The sequence below is a fragment of the Notolabrus celidotus genome, chromosome 9 (genome assembly GCF_009762535.1).
Source record: "Notolabrus celidotus isolate fNotCel1 chromosome 9, fNotCel1.pri, whole genome shotgun sequence".
Taxonomy (NCBI): domain Eukaryota; kingdom Metazoa; phylum Chordata; class Actinopteri; order Labriformes; family Labridae; genus Notolabrus; species Notolabrus celidotus.
The window spans coordinates 30,364,782-30,384,424 of NC_048280.1; the positions used below are offsets into that span (position 1 = coordinate 30,364,782).

Consider the following 19,643-nt stretch of genomic DNA (forward strand, 5'->3'; position numbering starts at 1 on the left):
CGTGTATTTATGGATATTTCTGCATCCCCACACCATCATGGATGCTGGCTTTTGAGCATCGTGACGATGGCAAGCCGAGTGGTCCCTCTCATCTTGAAGGTGTAGGCGGCTGCAGCGTCCATGATATCCAAAAAGAATGTCAAATTTTAATTTGTCAGACTAGAGGACGGTCTCAGTCAGTCCTCAGTTCATCTTAAACATGCTTGGACTCAGAGAAGTTGTTGGCATGTCTGGATCATTATGTCTATATATGGTTTCCTCTTTGCATGCCATGGTACATGGTGCATTTGTTTACGCAGAGACTATCTGTGTCCACAGACCGTGATTGATTTTGGGAAGTGATTTTGAGAAGGGATGAGAACTTCAATAAATGTAAATAAATACCATCGGATGGTCACAGGCATCGATTCCTTATTGAGTTTTCTGAAAAGATAGAACTATTTGCCCATGTGTTCGACTTCACTACACCCACTCCATGACTTCTAAATACTACTAGCTGCTAGGGATGGGCATTTCAAGCCAAAATAATATTGGATAATCATTGGTATCTATTCGACCATTATTTGAATGACCCCCCCCACCCACACACACACACCTGTCCCATTAACAGCAGGAAGAGATGCTGCTAGTAGCGGGCACTGACAGTGTTGGTCTTGATCGTTACGTCTGTGTTTCTGTGACGTGGCGTTTGTGTTTACATTTCACAGCCATGCTCGGTCTCTGGAAATACTTGTGGAGTAGTGAGATTCAGAAACAGAGAAAATCACCTACTGTTACTAATTTTTTCCCCTTCTTTTGCTATTTAATGCAGTTAGCATTCTTCTTCTTCTGTTATTTAATGTGATCAGCAAACAGCTTTAAGATGCTCTATAGACGGCGCCTGGCTGGAACACCGTATGACAACCAGGCATGGTTAGATACCTGTCAGAAAATCCCAGTTGAGAATAGTCAAAGGAGGATCACTGGAATCCAGTCCCTATACGCCACTAAAACATAAGATTGAAATCACAATACAAAACCCGTCCTGGCATCCTGGCAAAATTCAAATGATTTGTGAATATATCAGCCACCGTTTGAATATTTTTAAAGCTCAGTCTTGTCTGTAAAATAAATTGCTTATGCCTCTCTGTGTAGGTAACTGGTGCGAAGCAGTAAACAGAAAGTGTTGCTGAAAATAACTTGTGGTAAACTCTGAAGTAGCAGTAAGCCACTTCTTCCCCTCAGGGCTTCCAGGCTCCAGAAACTTTCAAGGAGAGTCAGCCCTGCCACCCCCCCTTGTCTTTTTCCTGTGTGAAGTGCACCTGCAGTGCTGTAGGGATGTGATTCTTCAGCTTTATTGGACACACAGTTCTGTTTGATGTTGAGTAAGACGTTAAGTGTTTTCCTGGAGACAAACCTGGCTCAGTTTTGGGCTTGTATGTGTATCAGAGGATGCGTCTTGCTGCACACCTCCTGACGTGATGGGTGCGTTTTGGCATCCTGAATTATTAACACAGACTCAGAGGTGGAAGTTGGATGGCATATTTCAGAGGAAGTGTAAAAAGGGGACACATTGCACTGGAATTAAACTCCTTGCAAAGCACAGCCATAGGGAGCGAGTTACAGCCTCTGATCAAGCTACACAGGAGTCAGCGGAGACCCTGACACTGGATGTTAACTTCTAACATGACATGTCACATAAATTATGCAGTCCCACTCATCACTGTGGCCATTATGCTCTTCATTATCCTAAATTGTCTGCTCACAGATCCACATGCTCTATGGTGTCATTGTAGTTTCCAGTCTGCTCTTGTCCTTGTTAATACACACAGCTCCACTCATCCACTGAGGCAGCACACACAAGGCCACTTTGTTGTGTTCATTGTACAATTAAGCTGTTAAGTTGACTGACAGTCTAAACTTTCTCCTCTCTCTCCCTTGTGCCTCCTCGCCTTCATCCTTTCCCTCCTGATCTGTCCTTCTGCCAGCCGGTGGCAGAGCCAATCCCCATCTGCAGCTTCTGTTTGGGCACCAAGGAGCAGAACCGCGATAAGAGGCCAGAGGAGCTCATCTCCTGTGCTGACTGTGGAAACAGCGGTGAGTGCTGCTTTGTGAACAGACCATAGCTCTTGGATTTATTGTACAGAACAACCACAAAGAACTACGCTCTAATCAACCATCTCTATAAGTGTGAATATTGAAGGCAGTTAATGTGTGGTATACAATCTGAAGACTTAAATGCACACATGAGCACACACCCTGAAGCTGGAAAGATTGATTTAACACTTTGACACTTAACTGCCTTCAGTGCACACACTTCAACCGCCTGTGACACCTCTTCGTTAACTTACAACTTCATCAACAACTCTCTATATTTTCTAGCATTTACACTTCACCTGACCTGACATTGCTCTAATCACGCATATTAATATCTAATGCAGTTTGTGTCTGCTTGTAAAAATAGAATTAAAGGCATCGGATAAACACACCACAGTGTTTGGAGGTATGCACTTCAGCTTCAAGAGTAAAGACCCAGTTTTAACCAGTGAGCAGGGTTTATATCAGCCGTTATCCCCTGGCTTTGGCTGCTTTCACTACAGTTGTTTGACAGACAAATATATCATATCATTCAGAGTGTACATGTTAACATGCCAACACAGTGCAGAGAAGCACCTCATTTTTTTCTACTTTAATGCCACACTTATATGTACTGATCCCCACAGAATCTCAGTGATAACAGTAGGGCCTGATTGGTGTCAGGTTTGCTCGACAAAAGCATCAAGAAAAAAACAGAACTGTTTATATTAAAAGAATGAGAGGAAACATAGCTGAACTTCAGCTTCTGTCCAAGGAAGACCGTTATATGTAAAAGAGAGGAGGAGGTTTCACTGCATGATGCGTGCGAATCAAGCGGCAACATCCAGTCTCAAAATATGTGAAGCCCTTGCAGAAGTGTTATAAACTGCAGTTCGTCGAGGATCTGCTTGAGGCTGGCTGCTGAAACACCGGAAACCACATACACACCAATTCAGAAATCTTTGCAGCATTAATAAACATGTTTACAGCCTGGTTCAGAAGATATTAAGTTTACGAGTTTTTGCCCAAATAAGGACATGACTAGGGATGGGTACCGAATTCGGCACTTTTATAGGCACCGACCGAATTGCGTCGGTACTACCGAGTACCGACTAACATAACATCAAACTGTACCTGAACGCATCCCTGTGACTGTGAGGGAGTAGAAGAGTAGGATATTTTCCATACTTTAGCCCTGCAATAAAGTTTGAAACTGATCGGGTGAACGTCTCTGCTCTCTGCATCTGCGCGGGAGCGCGCCAAACGGAGCCTGCAGCTGACGGGCGCGCGCACTCACTGTGAAGCAGAGCAGCAGGAGGATTACGTTTATTTTCTACAGTCTATGGTTGAGATGGACCCTCTCCATCCGACTACCTGCCCTGTTTATAACGGTTCCTGTGTGCGTGAATGCCCAACAAGTAAGTTGTGTGTCCTGTTATTATAAAGAGACGGAGAACTGACTTTTTCCCGTCCGCAGGCATTCACTTGTGTTAATTGATAAACTCCCGAAAGAGCAATTAGACGCCATGAGCACGTGTCAGCTAATATATATAATCACCTCTATAATCCTGTTTCTGTTCATTTCATGTTAAATTAAATAAATATGTTAAATTAAACAAATGTGAAATATTTTTTTTTAAATTAACATTTATTACCACATAAACACACAAAAGTACCGAAAATTGGTACCGTTGAGTACCGGTACCGGTTCCCAGGTACCGGGTATCGGTACCGTATCGGTTCAAATGTGAAAGGTACCCATCCCTAGACATGACTGACTTGACTGACAGGCGGGAACACATGACTGTTCGCTTGGAGGTTCAAACCCCGCCTCTTTACCTCACACTAAGCTTGGTTGAGTTTGATTGGCTTCAAAACAGCGCTCAGGAACAGATGGGTAATGTCACGGATACTACGTCTATTATTTATACAGTCTATGTTGTGAATGCATCCACCATGCACAAACACAGCATCCATCAGTGTTACAGTATCCCACAGGTTGATCAGGGTGAGGTCGACACATTTTACATCACACTGAGGGACAGGAGGGACGGGGATGACTCTGCTGCTTTAAAGATGGAAATAAATGTTGAAACACTAATTAAAAGAACGTCTTTCCTCCGTCACTCCGAGGACATTATGTGGTTTAACATGAGTCATGACAACAAATCAAACATGCGTTACAATGTTTAGACAGCTCCACAAACACTGGTGAATGAATACATTAACAAGATTCTCTCTCTCTCTCACTCTCACTCTCACTCTCACTCTCTCTCTCTCTCTCTCTCTCTAAGTGCAGCAGGTTGACATTGACTGTCTCTCAGTGCGTGATGAAATTAATAATCTAATTTTTAAAAAGTTATTAGTGTGTTGTATTTTCTTTAAGACAAGGATACTTTTATAATTCCATCTAGATGTTTTCTTTCTCAACTTTTTCTTAAAATTTCTACCGTCTTTTTGGTAAGGATGCTAAACTTGATAAGACATAAGACAAATTGCATAATTGAAAACAACACTCTCTATGTTTCAGACAACTGTGATGTAGTTTTCCCCCTCAAAGGTTCTGTTTCTCTACCAGGAGCTGCAATATCTCACTCACATTGCTAAGCAGAGGAGCAGAGAAGATTGTGTTCCTCCTCTTCCCTCCCTTGGTTTCTGTCCCAGACACGGCGTTCTTGTTTGCTGCTCTTCAAACAGAGCAAAAGCACCGCTCTGACAGATTGTCATTTATGTTTGAACAATCTTTATGCAGCCAGGTTTGATTTAGTGAGGGCTTTCAATTCCGAAAGGAGCCTTTTTTTTCCCCTCCTCAAATGATGCAAGTGGGTCACAGCTGTCAGTCAAGCAGCAGCAGCAAAAGTCTGTGGCGTTGACTCACTTGTTTGTGTTTTCATGTGTGTCTACCTGCAGGCCACCCGTCCTGTCTCAAGTTCTCCCCGGAGCTCACAGCGCGAGTCAAGGCACTGTGGTGGCAGTGCATCGAATGCAAGACTTGCAGCAGTTGTCAGGATCAAGGAAAGAATGCGGTGAGTGGATGAGCAAATATGGGAGACCGGCAGCCTGACAGTGTCTGTGAACATCCCCCTTCTGCTTAAGTGCCAGATTGAGATGCTAATAGATGTATCTGTGGTCCTGGGATTGAGCTATTTTAGTCCGCCTCAGCATGATCTCACTTTTTTCTCCTGTTTGTCAAGTGAGGAATCATTGTTATTCTGACGGTTGTAGGGAGGTTTAACTGCAGAAGATGCATGATGATAAAATCCAACAGTAAAAGGAGCATTGAGGTAAAAACAGATGTTCCTCGAACATATTCTGTTTGAGCTATCCTGAGATGATTCAACTTCAAGAAATAAATCTTAGAGACAAGGAATTATTCTTGTAAATATACAGTTCTAGGCTCCATGTTACTTTATTATGTATAATATCCACTACTGGAAAGGGTCACTTAGACTCGGCCTGAATTACATTCAAAGATTTTGTCTGTCAGTGATATTTATATAAGTCTGTGTGTGTGCATGTGTGTGTTACAGGACAACATGCTGTTCTGTGACTCCTGCGATCGGGGCTTCCACATGGAGTGCTGTGATCCTCCCCTCACACGGATGCCAAAAGGTGAATGCTTTTATAACTCACCTCTTCATTACGTATTCAAAGCCTTGTAGTAACTCAGTGAGTATCTGCTCTGCCTCAACGAAGGCAATAAATAACCACTCATACGATTACAGAGTCATTCTAAATGATTGCTTCAGTTGTTGTCTCTAACTCTAATGAAGCACCCTAACCAGTGAGTGCTAATGTATGCAACACGTCCCAGAGCGTGCTGGTATCTGCGCTGAAGCCTGTCTTGTCTAATCCACTTCAGTACACGTGAGCCTGTGCTTTTTCTTCCTGCTCTTCTCCCAGGCATGTGGATTTGTCAAATCTGCCAACCCAGGAAAAAGGGAAAGAAGCTTTTACACGAAAAGGCAGCACAAATCAAACGGCGCTACAACGCACCGCTGGGGCGGCCCAAGAACAGGTGAAGAAATGCCTTCTGCTAATGGCACAGTGTCAGCGCTGTGCAGAGTCGCAGCGAGATGTCATGTACCTGTTTCAACAAAGTGCAGAGCAGCTAATGGCTGTAACTCCTGCTCTACTTTTTTAACGTGGTGGAGGGTTCAGTTGTCATGCAGTAGATATAAATACAGTCCCATACACATGGATCTGGACTCATCATGCCGGATCACCCGTCTTAACTAAACTCCTCTTTCTCTGCAGGCCGGGGCGGCCCTTCAAAAAGCTGGGCGGCCGAGGTCGGCGGAAGCGCTCAGCGTCGGCCAACTCGTCCTCCAGCTCATCATGCGAAGGTTACCCGGGGGACGACAGGCTGCTGTTTTCACTGCGGGACGACGACGACCTGTCGCAGAGCGGCCTGCGCTTCAACAACAAGACCAAGGGCCTCATCGACGCGCTCACAAAGTTCTTCACGCCGTCGCCTGAGGGCCGAAAGGCTCGACAGGAAGTGGTGGACTACTCACAGCAGTGTCGCATCCGAAAGAAATCCAGTCGTAAAGGAGATGGAGATGACAGAGGGGGTAAGAATGAGTTGCACATATTAGTTTAGTTCTGCCAGGTGTTTGATTTTTTTAAAGTTATATTTTCTGGCTTTTGCCTTTATTAGATAAGACCACTGAAGAGAGACAGGAAACATGGGGAGTAGAGAGTGGGGAAAGAAATGCAGGAAATGGTTGCGGGCTGGGTTTTGAACCGGGGATGAGGACTGAGTCTCTGTATATTGAGTGCTTAAACCGCTAGCGCCCCTGGTGGTGGTTAATCTTTTACTGTACTGTAGAAACAAAACTGCAACAAAAATTCAGCCACTACAGAAATTAATAAGACGAGCAGATGATTGTGTACATTACAAATTAAAATATTAATAGCCTTTAATCCATGAATTAGATATGATTACCAGAAGTAGCTTTAGAACTGTAGTTAAAGAAAAATTTACATCATAAACTGTGGCGTATAAGACACACTTTTATTACCTTTTTTTGTGATTATAAAAAGTGGGTTATGTGCAATCAATATACCAGCATAAAATCCAAATCCAAAAATCCTATTTACACTGGAAATAGTGCTCAAATAGGCAAGGGGCTGCTTCAGCTTGCAAAGCATGCTGGGTACATAACAAGTTAGACTCCACACTTAATAGAATGCTGGTTTGATTGAATGGCTCTTCAGATTAAGGCAAGAATTTGCCGTAGGGGGGCTGGTACAAGTCTTGGCGAATTGGTCATGGACCTCTAAAAGGACTGTCTTATAAACCAGTGTGACTTATATTCTGGGTTTTACGGTACATTGAGTAAAGTGAATGCACTCTGTTGTGTTAAGAGAAAAAGACTTTAAGCTCATTTGCAGGAGCACAGGACTGTAATTATCAATGAAGTGCATGAGAAGTAGGCCATTTAAAGAATATAGTATGATAGTAAATGTTTCCCTATTAGATAACGTGTGCAAATCTATACATCTCAAATGACAAATCGATATTTACAGTAAGTTAATCTGAGGCAATAACACAAAAAGAAAGACATAAAAGAATCAAATATCAGAGCAGACAAAGTTAAATCTACCTTTGAAACTACCTTTGCTGCTTCTTAAAAAGCCTGCTGCTATGTCTAAGAGCTTGAAGGACCTTATAAGATGTGTTTATGATTGAAGACGCCCAATTTCAAGTGACACTGCTCCTCCTCAGAAAGCATTCAATAGATTTGATCTCGGCAGGAAGGCAATGAAAGCTGACATCCAGAAGAATACCTTCACATTATTACTTAAGTCACACTTGATTAAAGCATCAGCATTATTATTATGTTATTCGTCCCATAATAAAAAGATCCAGACTTCATGATTTGTATTTGGAAATGATAGACCAAGTGTAACAACAGCGTTGAGTTTATTTGTGATTCTCTGCCTCAGTAAAATTATTGCTTTTGCATCAAAAGAAATTGCTTTGTAGTGTGAAGTGGCCACCTGCAGTTCTATTTCCACTGAGCTTTCTGAAGCCAAAAACACACACAGAGTCTTAAGTACAGAACAATAAAAAAAAGGAGGACTGTGACAGAGAATTTGAGAGCATTTACTTCAGGTTTCTCTGGCACCAGTGTCTGCGTTTTGACCCAGTTAGACGGGTTTGTTGAATAATGGATGAGCAGGGTTTTTTTCACAAATGTAGAGATTTGAAAAGAAAAGTCATCTTTTAAATCCTGCATATGTTTAAAGGGTCATATACAACATGTTAGTAATCGTTTGTTGTTCTAAATCCTGTATGATGGGACTTATTTGTAGCTTTTTATGATGTGCTTAGTTTGTGGACTGGTTTGCATTCAGCAGAATAAGGACACGTGTCAAAGGTCAGCATGAGAGTCTAAGAGAAGTGAGACTCCTTCTATGAGGACTTCAACCCAACTTTGAGCTAACTGTGTTATCACTAGGGATGTCAATTTTGAGTATTCTCCATGATTGATCTTTGGAATGTTAACGATCAATTATCGAGTAATAATTACAAATAAACTTTCAAGTTTTCCATGTCACATACAATGCCAAATGCGTTTTTTTCCCCCTAAATCAGATTCTCCTTAAGGACACAATGTATATAACTGACAGTATTAAACAGCTATGGATCATATTGAGGTGTACAAAATGTTAAACAAGCTGAATATCAACATGTGGAGGAGGCTCATGAATTTAATCTCCGGGGACACATCGTCATATAAAGTGAAGGCTCAGACTACAACATGTGGATTTACTGACACAAGAGAAATGAACAGAGACGTACACTACCAGTCAAAAGTTTGGACACACCTTCTTATTCAATGGTTTTTATTTATTTCAAGTATTTTACACATTGTAGATTAATACTGAAGACATCAAAACTATGAAATAATCTGGTTCTGCCATAATCTAGATTACAACAGTAGTCAAATAGGGCTATCCATTGTGTACTAACGCTACCTCTGAACAACACAACTGATGGTCTCAAACACATTAAGAAAGAAAGTCATTCTACAAATGAACTCTTGACAAGGCTCATGTTAATTAGAAACCATTCTAGGAGACCACTTCATGAAGCAGACTGAGAGAATACCAAGAGTGTGCAAAGCTGTCATGAAGGAAAAAGGGGGCTACTTTACAGAATCTAAAATATAAAACATATTCTGCTTTGTTTAACACTTTTCAATTCGATGATTCCATATATGTTCTGTCATAGTTTTAATTTCTTCGGTATTAATCTACAGTGTTTCAAATAATTACAATTATATATAATTATTACTTTTGACTGGTAGTGTATTACAGACTCACAGTGTCCAGTTTTCTGTCTCCTCATTCTTATTGAGACAAATAAGCATGTAGCCTACGTGGTCAGGTGTCAGTCGGGAGTGCAACCGGGTCATAATCAGCAGAGAAAATAAACGCTTGTGGAGACCTGTCACACAGCCCTATCCCCCAGCTGAGCATCCACCTTTAGCCAGCTGATCACATGGAAACATGCTTTAAACGTAAAACAACTCCCTGATAGCTGACTGAAATATGAGACCACATGATGTTTGTTCCAAAGAAAAACAATAAAAAAGTTTCAGGACGTTCTTAACAATCATCCATCCATCCATCCATTATCTTGACCGCTTATCCCGTTAGGGGTCACGGGGGGCTGGAGCCTATCCCAGCTGGCTTCGGGCGGAATGCAGGGTACACCCTGGACAGGTCGCCAACCTATCACAGGGCTCTTAACAATCAATGAATCGATAATTAATTATTAATTGTTAACATCCCGAGTTATCACTCACTGTTTAATAAAAGCAAAGAAGAGCATGTGCTTCAGATAAGGAATAGAAAAATGTGAATTTACCTCTGTTTCTTTAAAGAGAACTGTTAAGCAGTGCTTCCATGTCTGCCAGCTTTTACAGAAGCACCAAAGTAATCAAGCTGACGCATTGCCTCTGCGTGTAGCAAGCTTGTCTCTAGATTGTCATTAATGTTGGCTCCATATTTCAATCCACAGACAATCAAGACGGCAGTGACTGGCGTGACGAGGACGAAAAACTGCCGGGACACGAAAACTTGACGGAAAAAGACATCGAACTGTTCAGACATATCCAGGAGCTGGCACTACAGGTAAGAAAGACCAAGTGTCTGAATCATTCTGTATGTGAACAAAGATGCAAATAAAGAGCTTAAAGAGGGGCCAGACTGTGTGAAAGTGAGACCGCACCAGAAAAAGAACCCTGGGGTGATGAGCTTGTGTGACTGAGGCTGAGACCCGATGGAGTGATTGAATGTGGTGTTATTTAAACCCACAGTGTGTGGAGAGCTGGATTTCGATGGTGATGAAATGATGGAAGGAAAGGAGAGTCAGCAGGCAGGCAGGTTGTACAAGAGGAAGTCACAGTCTGTGTAGGCATGTCTGTGGGTGGAGGAGCCAGTGAGCTGAGGAGAGCGAGAGTTGTGGTTCAGTAGTGAAAGGATTTAATGTGCCACAGAACAGCTGCTATATTCAGCATGTGTGTAAAAATCCGACATTATCACAGATTTAGGGCACATGGGGTCGAGAACAGAGATAAGATTCAGCATGAATGAAAGGCAATGTTAATAATTATAAGAGTTATGAGGATAAATGTTCGACGACAAAATTTTTTTCTATGAAGACAAGACGACGACATGCTCAAAATACATCATCGATAATAAAAACTGTGATGAACAAAGGTTAAATTTTTCATCAATGACGCCATTATGAGACTAAAATGTTAGTTGGGGACAATCAGACATTTAAAATCGATGATATTTTCCCCCACTGTGCGTCTGATCTGTCAAAGATAAGCAGTCCTGTGACCGGCTCAGATAGTTGCCGTCTTACCTCCAAATAGAGCTGGGCGATAATTAGATAAAAATAATTATCCTGATATAATTTTTCTCAATATAAGTTAGGGGTGTAACGATTCATCTACTACATCAATGTATCTAATTATATTCCTATGATCCGACTACATCGATCTGTGCTCGGCAAGTTGGCCTTCTGGACGACATATATGGATCTAACATTGTTTTAAATGTTAATTAATCGATTGTATCCATACTAGGAAATAACTCATTGGATTTAAGCACTGCAGACTTTATGGATAATTTTTTTTTTTCCCCTTTTATGATAAAGACGTTACCTGGTTAGACACAACGTGCAAACACATTCTCACTCACTAAAACACATTTTGCACTGTGACCGACCGAATTCCGTCGGTACTACCGAGTAACGACTCACGTAAAATCAAACGGTACCATGTTTCGGTACCTGAACGCATCCCTGTGACTGTGAGGGAGTGGAAGAGAAGGCGAGTTTCCATACTTTCACCCTGTAATAAAGTCAGAGACTGATCGGGTGGACGTCTCTGCTCTCTGCTCTCTGCATCTGCACGGGAGCACACCAAACGGAGCCTGCAGCTGACGGGTGCGCACTCACCGCAAGGCAGAGCTGCAGGAGGATTCAATTTATTTTATACAGTCTATGGTTGAGACGGACTCTCTCGCCCCGACTACCTGCCCTGTTTATAACCGTTTCTGTGTGTGTGAATGCCCAACAAGAAAGTTGTGTGTCCTGTTATCATAAAGAAACGGAGAACTGACTTTTTGCCGTCCGCGGGCATTCACTTGTGTTCATTGATAAACTAAAATTAGACGCCACAAGCACGTGTCAGCTAATATATCTAATCACCTATATAATCCTGTTTCTGTTCATTTCATTTCAAATTAAATAAATATGTTAGATTAAACAAATTTGAGATTTATTTTTTTTAATTAACAATTATTACCACATAAACACAAAAGTAACTGTTACCGTTGAGTACCGATTCCCAGGTACCGGATATTGGTACCGTATCGGTTCAAATGTGAAAGGTACCCATCCCTACTTGTGGCTCATGATGTAAGGAAACCAATATAAGCCAGTTCAGAGAGCACTGGTTGTTGAAGGTTATACAATGGACAGAAATAATCTGAGAGGTAGAGGAAGAGTGCGTGTAGAAGGTGGTCAAAGAGGAAGAGGAGGGGAGAGAAATCGAGAAAGACAAAGAACAGTAACTTCTGATGAATTCGAGCTACTGTGATAGACCATGTTCTTCTCATTTATATTTGTATTTCCTGTGTTTTTACTGGATACAGCAGCTACATTCAAAGAGGATTTTTATTGATATTTGGCAAAATTCATTTAGCTTACTGTGAACAGTAAATATTATTTCTACAGCTTCATGTCCTGAGCGTTGTTTTCATTTTTTTTATGTAGTGTGTAGGGATGTACATTGAAAGTATTTCTCATGATCGATTTTTGGAAATGTTAACGATCAATTATCGATAGATAAATAAATACAAAAAAACATTATTATTCTTATGTGAAAAACAAGGCCAAATACGTTTTTCCCCCTAAATTATATTTTCTACAGCAACAAAATGCATATAACTGACGGTATTGAATACCGGTACATGTTAACACTGATTATCAACAACCAGGCTCATGAAAATATTCTCCTCGGACATAGTCTTATAAAGTGAAGGCTCATAATACTAACAGAAACTTAATTCAGACTCACAGTGTCCAGTTTTCTGCCTACTGGCTCTGATTCAGGAAAATAAACATGTGTATGCGATCAGCTGTCAGCCAGGAGCGCAAACCGGGTCATAATCAGTCCAGCAGCAGAAAACCCACTCAGACGGCTCTGATGTTGCTGGTCTGCAAACATAGCGTACTAGCAATTCCCACCAGTCTGTTAGCTTTGTACCCAAAGGTTGGAAATGTCCTGTTTAAAGTTGTTAACCTTTGTGTCCGTGTTCTTGTTGGCATTAGTTGCGTATTGATCCTCTTTTTAAAAAGCACACGAGGAGACCTGACACACAGCCGCAGCCCCTAGCTGAGCGTCTCTATGTGCAACACCTTTTAACAGCTGAATCACATCGAAACATGCTTTAAACTTAAAACACCTCCCTGATAATAGCTGAGTATAATATGAGACCACATGATGTTTGTTCCACGTGACAGAGAATTGAAAACAAAAAAGCGTGTTTCGAGTAACTTCCTAACAATCAGTTAATCGATTAATTGTGTACATCCCTAGTAGTGTGTAATGACTGCTTAGTATTGTTTTTAATTTTGATTGACTTGGGTTATGATCTGACAACATGGTTTGGTTTTGCAGGAAGAGTCAGAGGTTTGGTGAATGTAGTTTGAATTCACTCACTCAACTCACTCCTGTTGTAAACCCCTTTTGACCTTTCATTTCCTTCTCTCCCTCCTTCCTTTATCTATGTTGCTCACAAACAGAAAGTAGGAGTGACGGGTCCACCAGACCCTCAGATGCGCTGCCCGTCAGTCATAGAGTTCGGCAAGTTTGAAATCCAGACGTGGTATTCCTCTCCCTACCCTCAGGAGTACAGCAGGTAAGGAATGCATCATAATGAAGCACACTAGAATAATGCTCTTAGCTCTCAGCTTTGCTTGTAGGCGTAGAAATTAGCACCAGTATGATGGAGCTCAATTATAATATCGTTTACAGTACCACCTACTTTGGCAGGTAACCAGCCAGAGCAGGGGAGCTAATTATATTCACATTTTCTGAGGGTGTTTTATTTTCATCAATGTAGCTGGAGAATAAAATCTGCCATGCTGTTTTTAAGAAATGTGCTTTCATTAGGGACATTAGATGTCCAAAAAAAGAGAATACTGAACGCCCAGAGTGAGAGTGCCAGATGTTTTTTCTCTAAACAATTCATCTGATTATTCAAAAGAAACACATTTTAGCTCTACTTTTCTCTTTCTCTCTGCTACACGAATGACTTTAGAAACCGTTTCTCACTTTCTACTCTCTTTTTCTCTCCAGATTACCCAAGCTCTACTTGTGTGAGTTTTGCCTGCGCTACATGAAGAGCCGCAGCATCCTCTACCAGCACATGAAGAAGTGCAGCTGGTTCCATCCTCCTGCTAACGAGATCTACAGGAAGGACGAAGTCTCTGTGTTTGAGGTGAGGAATCTGATCAGGGTGGTAGACGGATTAATTGTGGTAGTTATTGAACGAGAAGACCAAAAGAAAGATCAAAAACTGTGAGTGCGTGTGTGTGTGCTGTAGCTCTGACCCTGTAATGATCAGGCCTCTGTTTAATCTACTGCAGCCACAAGCACAGGAGCCTGTCTTCTGCTCTTCTCTTCATCTGTACATTAATTACTAGTCTTCTACGTCAGAGCCTTGTTATCCCCTCAAACTACAAACGTTATATTTAATGCTCTCCCCTCGTGTTGTTCAGGTCACACGGTCATTGATTAATCATATTCATAGTGCACCAGTACTGTCACCAACTTTATCAATATACAGCATGTTGATCTATCACAGTCCTCATGATGATTAAAAGACATCCAGACCAACCTTTGAGGATATGTCTGTTATGTTAGCGCGGGAACTTTCTGTAATTATAATTATTAGCAGAATTCATAATTACTATTTACAGAAAAGCCGTTCTTCTGGGTCTCATCATGCAGCAGCAGATTAGTTCAGAGTATAGTTGTCCGCAGGCAATTGCCACTGCAGCTCCTGTTTCCTCGCTCTGCAGTCCATCCTCACTCGGAGGAGAGCAGAGACACCTGGCGAGCTGCCAACCTGAACCTCCCTCCCTCCCTCCTCTCTGTCTCTTCCCAGCTCTTTGTTTCTCTCCTCCACACTCTCTGTCTGTCAGGGTCTCCAGAGACCGGGCTGAGATCATTGCCCGACACTAACTTCACTGCTCCATTCACCTTCACTTTGTTCCACCGCTCCCGAACAGAGCCCGGAGCTGCACTGCCGAGCAGCAGTGTGTCTGGAACCGAGCCGTGGTCATTTAGGAAGCTTTCTGTCATTGTGTTGTCCTGATGTGTTTTCTTCACTAATCCAACTACAGGTCGATGGGAATGTGAGCACAATCTACTGTCAGAACCTGTGTCTGCTGGCCAAGCTGTTCCTGGACCACAAGACCCTCTACTACGACGTGGAGCCCTTCCTTTTCTACGTCCTGACACAGAACGACAGCAAAGGCTGCCACCTTGTAGGCTACTTCTCCAAGGTAAAGCCCTGACGCTCCCACGGTCATCATGTGCCTATAATTAGGCTGTTTAGGAAACGGCCTGCTACATACTACTTACGAATGTAGTAGGCAGTAGGTCCTGCACACTACATGCTGTGTCTGAAGGTAGTATGTAGGGTTGAAAAAATACCGGGAATTTTCAAAGTTAGAAACTTTCCATGGGAATTAACTGGAATTTGTGGGAATAAACAGGAATAAACCAATATATTGAAGTCTAAACTAAAACAACCCGATTTCATGCAAGTACAGTTGAATATCTGTGCTATTCCTCAATCACATGCACATAGCACACTGCTTACTGCAGGGCTATTGAGACCACGCCCCCTACATGCACTGTGATTCCTCCATCACATGCACAGATGATTTCTATTTTGGATGGATGTCTGCTTATAACAAAACAAATATTTATGCTTGGATATGATACCTTTCCATTAAATTACCATAATTCCCATGGAAAGTTTCCAATTTGAAATATTTCCAAAATTCCCCAGCTTAACTTCCCATGGAAATTTACCGAAAATTTTCCACCCCTTTGCAACCCTAGTAGTATGTAGTATGACTGCTCTGTTGGATCTGATCTGCAGTATGCTGAGCCAGGCGTCACTGGATTTCCGGTTTCAGAAAGCAGAAGTAAACAGCGGCCCAGCTGATAGAGAAACTGCTTATTTAGCGTCCATTTATTATTTAAAAAGTTAAGAAGGGGTTTATGGAATTGAATCGTTTCTCTCCCCCACCCCGTCAAAAAAGAAGAAAAAACAGAATGAGTGCTGAAACGGTACGTGAGGGAGGCTGGTCTGATGCATACTGAGAAATTTTCCTGAACCAGTACGACATCCGGGTAGTTTTGGCATACTGCAGATTTTACTCTTCTTCACCTACTACATACTGAATTTTGGCAAAATCAGTACGTACTGCTAGTATAGTAGGCGGTTTTGAAAACAGCCTTTGTCTTAGTTTTAATTCTCCGTGTCCACACCACCTCTGCCGAAACAACGACATAAACCAAATGAAGAGAAAACTCTATTCTAATAAAATGAAACTCATCAGCATCCCCTCACACTGACACATTCCTACAAACATACACATGCTCCGGCTGCGTCTCACATAAACACTGGGTGCTGCAAGCTCTGTAGTCCCACCGTGGAGTTTATAGGCGCAGGTGCTCCCATTAACATGCCGCTTCACTGCCAAAACACAGCAGTTAGTGAGCGAAGGCAGAACCATCAGACCCCTGCTGCACACCAACACAGTCCTGCTCTGTGATGTAGTCTCCATCGTGTTTGTTCTAATGCTGGAATGTGTCTCTCTCTTCCTCTCTTCACCAGGAGAAACACTGTCAACAGAAGTACAACGTGTCATGCATCATGATTCTTCCACAGTACCAGCGCCAGGGCTACGGACGCTTTCTCATTGACTTCAGTAAGGCTTCAGGCTTCAAACACACACTCTCACACACACAATGACAAACAAGGGGAATGTTGTATTCGTCTTTTGTAGCTCATACAGCATGTTCTTCACTTCCTCCCTGCAGGTTACTTGTTGTCTAAGCGGGAGGGCCAGCCCGGATCTCCAGAGAAGCCTCTCTCTGACCTCGGGCGGCTCTCATACATGGCCTACTGGCGCAGTGTGGTGCTGGAGTGTCTCCACGAGGTCCGGGACCGACAGATCACCATACGACAACTCAGCAAACTGACTGGGATCTGCCCGCAGGACATCACCAGCACCCTGCACAGCCTCACCATGCTGGAGCCTCGAGGAGAAAGGTCAGAGACGGGACCTGCTTGCATTCAGAGAATTAACCACAGATTTACTCCTTTTTTAATGGGTCAAGAATGCACTTCACTGCTTCTCACTTGCAGGGTTGATAACCCCTCCAGATAGTCAATCACATTCTCTATGTGCTAAACTTAGTTTTGTTATTTTAATCCCTGTTTACCCTCATAGAATACTCACATACAATCCAATTTACTATAGAGCAACAAGGGACTGTAGGAGGATCAGGTTGGCAGGAAATACCCAGTCACAAAGTATTAAAGGCTACTGTGAAGCTTAACCTGAATGTAACACGATGTGGCGCTCAGCCAGGTTACAGCATGCATGTAAACAAAGCCATCCTCCAGAGGAAACTCCAATAGGATCAACTTCACAGAGTTCCTTTAATAATGATAAGATATATTTATATAACACCTTTAAAAACGAAGTGCTTTGACAAACAAAGCATGGTTCAAATAAGACAGTGGGGTTAAAAAGAAAACACGTGAATTAACAGAATGAAGTGGGGTGACGTGACCAATCAATCATTGCTTAAGAGGTTTTTCAAAGATAAATTAATAAATAAAATAAATAAATAAAAATAGATAAGTAAATAAAAGCATTAAAAGGACAATAAAAGAGGTTTTCAGAATGAGAGGATGACATCACATCAAGAAAATTAGAAAAAGTGAAAAGGATAAATTATGAACATTAAAATAATAAATGAAACAAATCAGTTAAAACAATTAATAATAACATAATAAAATAAAATGTAACACAATTCTCAAATAAAATTAAATTTAAAAAAAATGATTTAATGATAGTATATGAGCTCCTGCCTTCATTCATTTACTTTTGAGTTCTTTTTATGAAACTTTTAAACATAAAGGTGTTGTGAAAACTCAAATTAAGGACCTTGGTAAAACTTGCTCCCATTAATATCCTTAGTCACATAATAAAATACCAACACCTCATTTCGGTGACAAATCACAATAATCATATCCTGTCAGTGTGAATGTCTGGTGATCTACACACAGCATGCACATAGGTAACCACACATATTCTTGGCACTGCTAGATATGTGGATGCACACACACACATGTATCCATACATGTCAATACTGACCACTCTCTCTCCACTCAGTAATAACGCTTGTTTTTGTCTTCTCTGTGGTGTTCCAGATTGGTCCTGTTGCGCAGGGAGAAGCTTGTGTCAAACCACATGTCTCGCCTCAAAGCCCGGCCGAGGCGGCTGGAGGTCGACCCCGAGTGTCTCCGTTGGACCCCCGTCATTGTAACCAACACTGTGGTCTCTGATGCGGAAGGAGAAGATGACGATGAGGAGGAGGATGAAGAACCAGAAGACGACAAACGCAAAGAGGTACAGTATATACTTCGGATTGGTGCTTGTTTTAAAAAATAGAAATTATGTTAATGTTGCTAAACATTCTCATCCTGTCACGTCTGTTAACAGATCAAACCAAGTCACAAGGTCCCTCCAATATCCTGGCACATGCGCCAAGGGAAGAAGAGAGAGGAGGAGGAAGAAGAAGAAGAAGAGGAGGAAGATGAAGAAGTGGAGAGAAAGGGCTTTCTGGGGTTTCCGATTAGCCAAAGCTCTCCGACCTCCCCACCTGCACGCTGTCCTCCCCCTCTCCCAGAACCACCACGACCCCCTCCACCCACAAACGGTGAACGCAGACCACGGGGGCGCCCGCCAAAAAACTGGCCTTGGGGAAAGGTGAAAGACAGCGCAAGGGTAGGACCGCAGCCTAAGATCCGCCCAGCAGAGGATGAGGATGATGAAGATGAGGAGAGAACAGAAGGAGGAAAAACAACAGGCTCTGCGAGCAGCCCCCCTTCCCTTTTCTCCCTGGACAGACAAGCCGAGTCCACAACCTTTCACTCACTCGACATGGCCCGGCACCCCTCCATAACCCCCACACGACGAGGCCGGCCGCCCAGGAAAAAGAGGGGCCCCAAGCCTAGACCTACAGAGGGATCTGGAGAGGGACTGACCCAGCTGCCTGTGGTGTCCAGGTTGAACGAGTCTCCGCCCATCAGGAAGAGCTGCTTTAGTGAAAGCAGTGAAGAGGAGGAGGAGGACGATGATGAAGAGGATGAGGAGAGAAGAGCATGCTCTCCTCCTATTCTCACCAAGCCTGCGATGGGGCTCAAATGCAAGGTAAGGGGCCAACAGGCTTTAGAATAACTGATACATAATTGATGGTGAAGTCTCTGGAGTTAGATTGATTGTCCCTCAGGCAAACTTCCAGGAGCTCCAACAATCTGAATAACTGAGCGTTTGGCTCAATCCAGAACTGAACATTTGCCCATTTGATGACCTTTATCATAATCTTCTTGATCTGAGCCTGTCAGTCTGTCACGTTAAATAACATTTCACAGCTAATCCTCTATTCTTTTTTACCCAGAAGCCACTGAGAAAGCGTCGCTTTCGTCAGCGCAGCCACCCTCACAGCAGTGTGGTGACAGAGACCATTTCTGAGACCACCGAGGTGCTGGATGAGTCCTTCGTGGACTCGGACTCAGAGAGACCCATGCCGAGGCTAGAGGAGGAGACTCCCATGGGACACCCGATGCACCGTTACCCTCCAGCTCGCTCCACCCTGAGGTTATCTGACCCAGCACCCAAAAGAGGCCGGCACTCCAACCTCACAGATTCAGAGGAAGACGGTGAGATGAAATGCTTCTGT

General features: G+C 42.6%; 1 protein-coding gene across 2 annotated transcripts in view; it reads left to right on the plus strand.

Moving 5' to 3' along the window:
- The window catches only part of kat6a (K(lysine) acetyltransferase 6A), a 42,829-nt gene that overhangs the window by 17,450 nt on the left and 5,736 nt on the right, over positions 1 to 19,643 (plus strand). The window contains exons 3-16 of one of the 2 annotated variants that reach the window (XM_034691944.1): positions 1,968 to 2,076; positions 4,966 to 5,081; positions 5,586 to 5,667; positions 5,959 to 6,073; positions 6,313 to 6,629; positions 10,091 to 10,203; positions 13,391 to 13,506; positions 13,947 to 14,088; positions 14,996 to 15,157; positions 16,504 to 16,597; positions 16,710 to 16,941; positions 18,112 to 18,310; positions 18,404 to 19,114; positions 19,362 to 19,623. In XM_034691944.1, coding sequence (XP_034547835.1) covers positions 1,968 to 2,076; positions 4,966 to 5,081; positions 5,586 to 5,667; positions 5,959 to 6,073; positions 6,313 to 6,629; positions 10,091 to 10,203; positions 13,391 to 13,506; positions 13,947 to 14,088; positions 14,996 to 15,157; positions 16,504 to 16,597; positions 16,710 to 16,941; positions 18,112 to 18,310; positions 18,404 to 19,114; positions 19,362 to 19,623 — 2,770 coding nt within the window. The remainder of the gene's footprint in view (positions 1 to 1,967; positions 2,077 to 4,965; positions 5,082 to 5,585; positions 5,668 to 5,958; positions 6,074 to 6,312; positions 6,630 to 10,090; positions 10,204 to 13,390; positions 13,507 to 13,946; positions 14,089 to 14,995; positions 15,158 to 16,503; positions 16,598 to 16,709; positions 16,942 to 18,111; positions 18,311 to 18,403; positions 19,115 to 19,361; positions 19,624 to 19,643) is intronic. The other variant, XM_034691945.1, reaches the window with a different exon arrangement.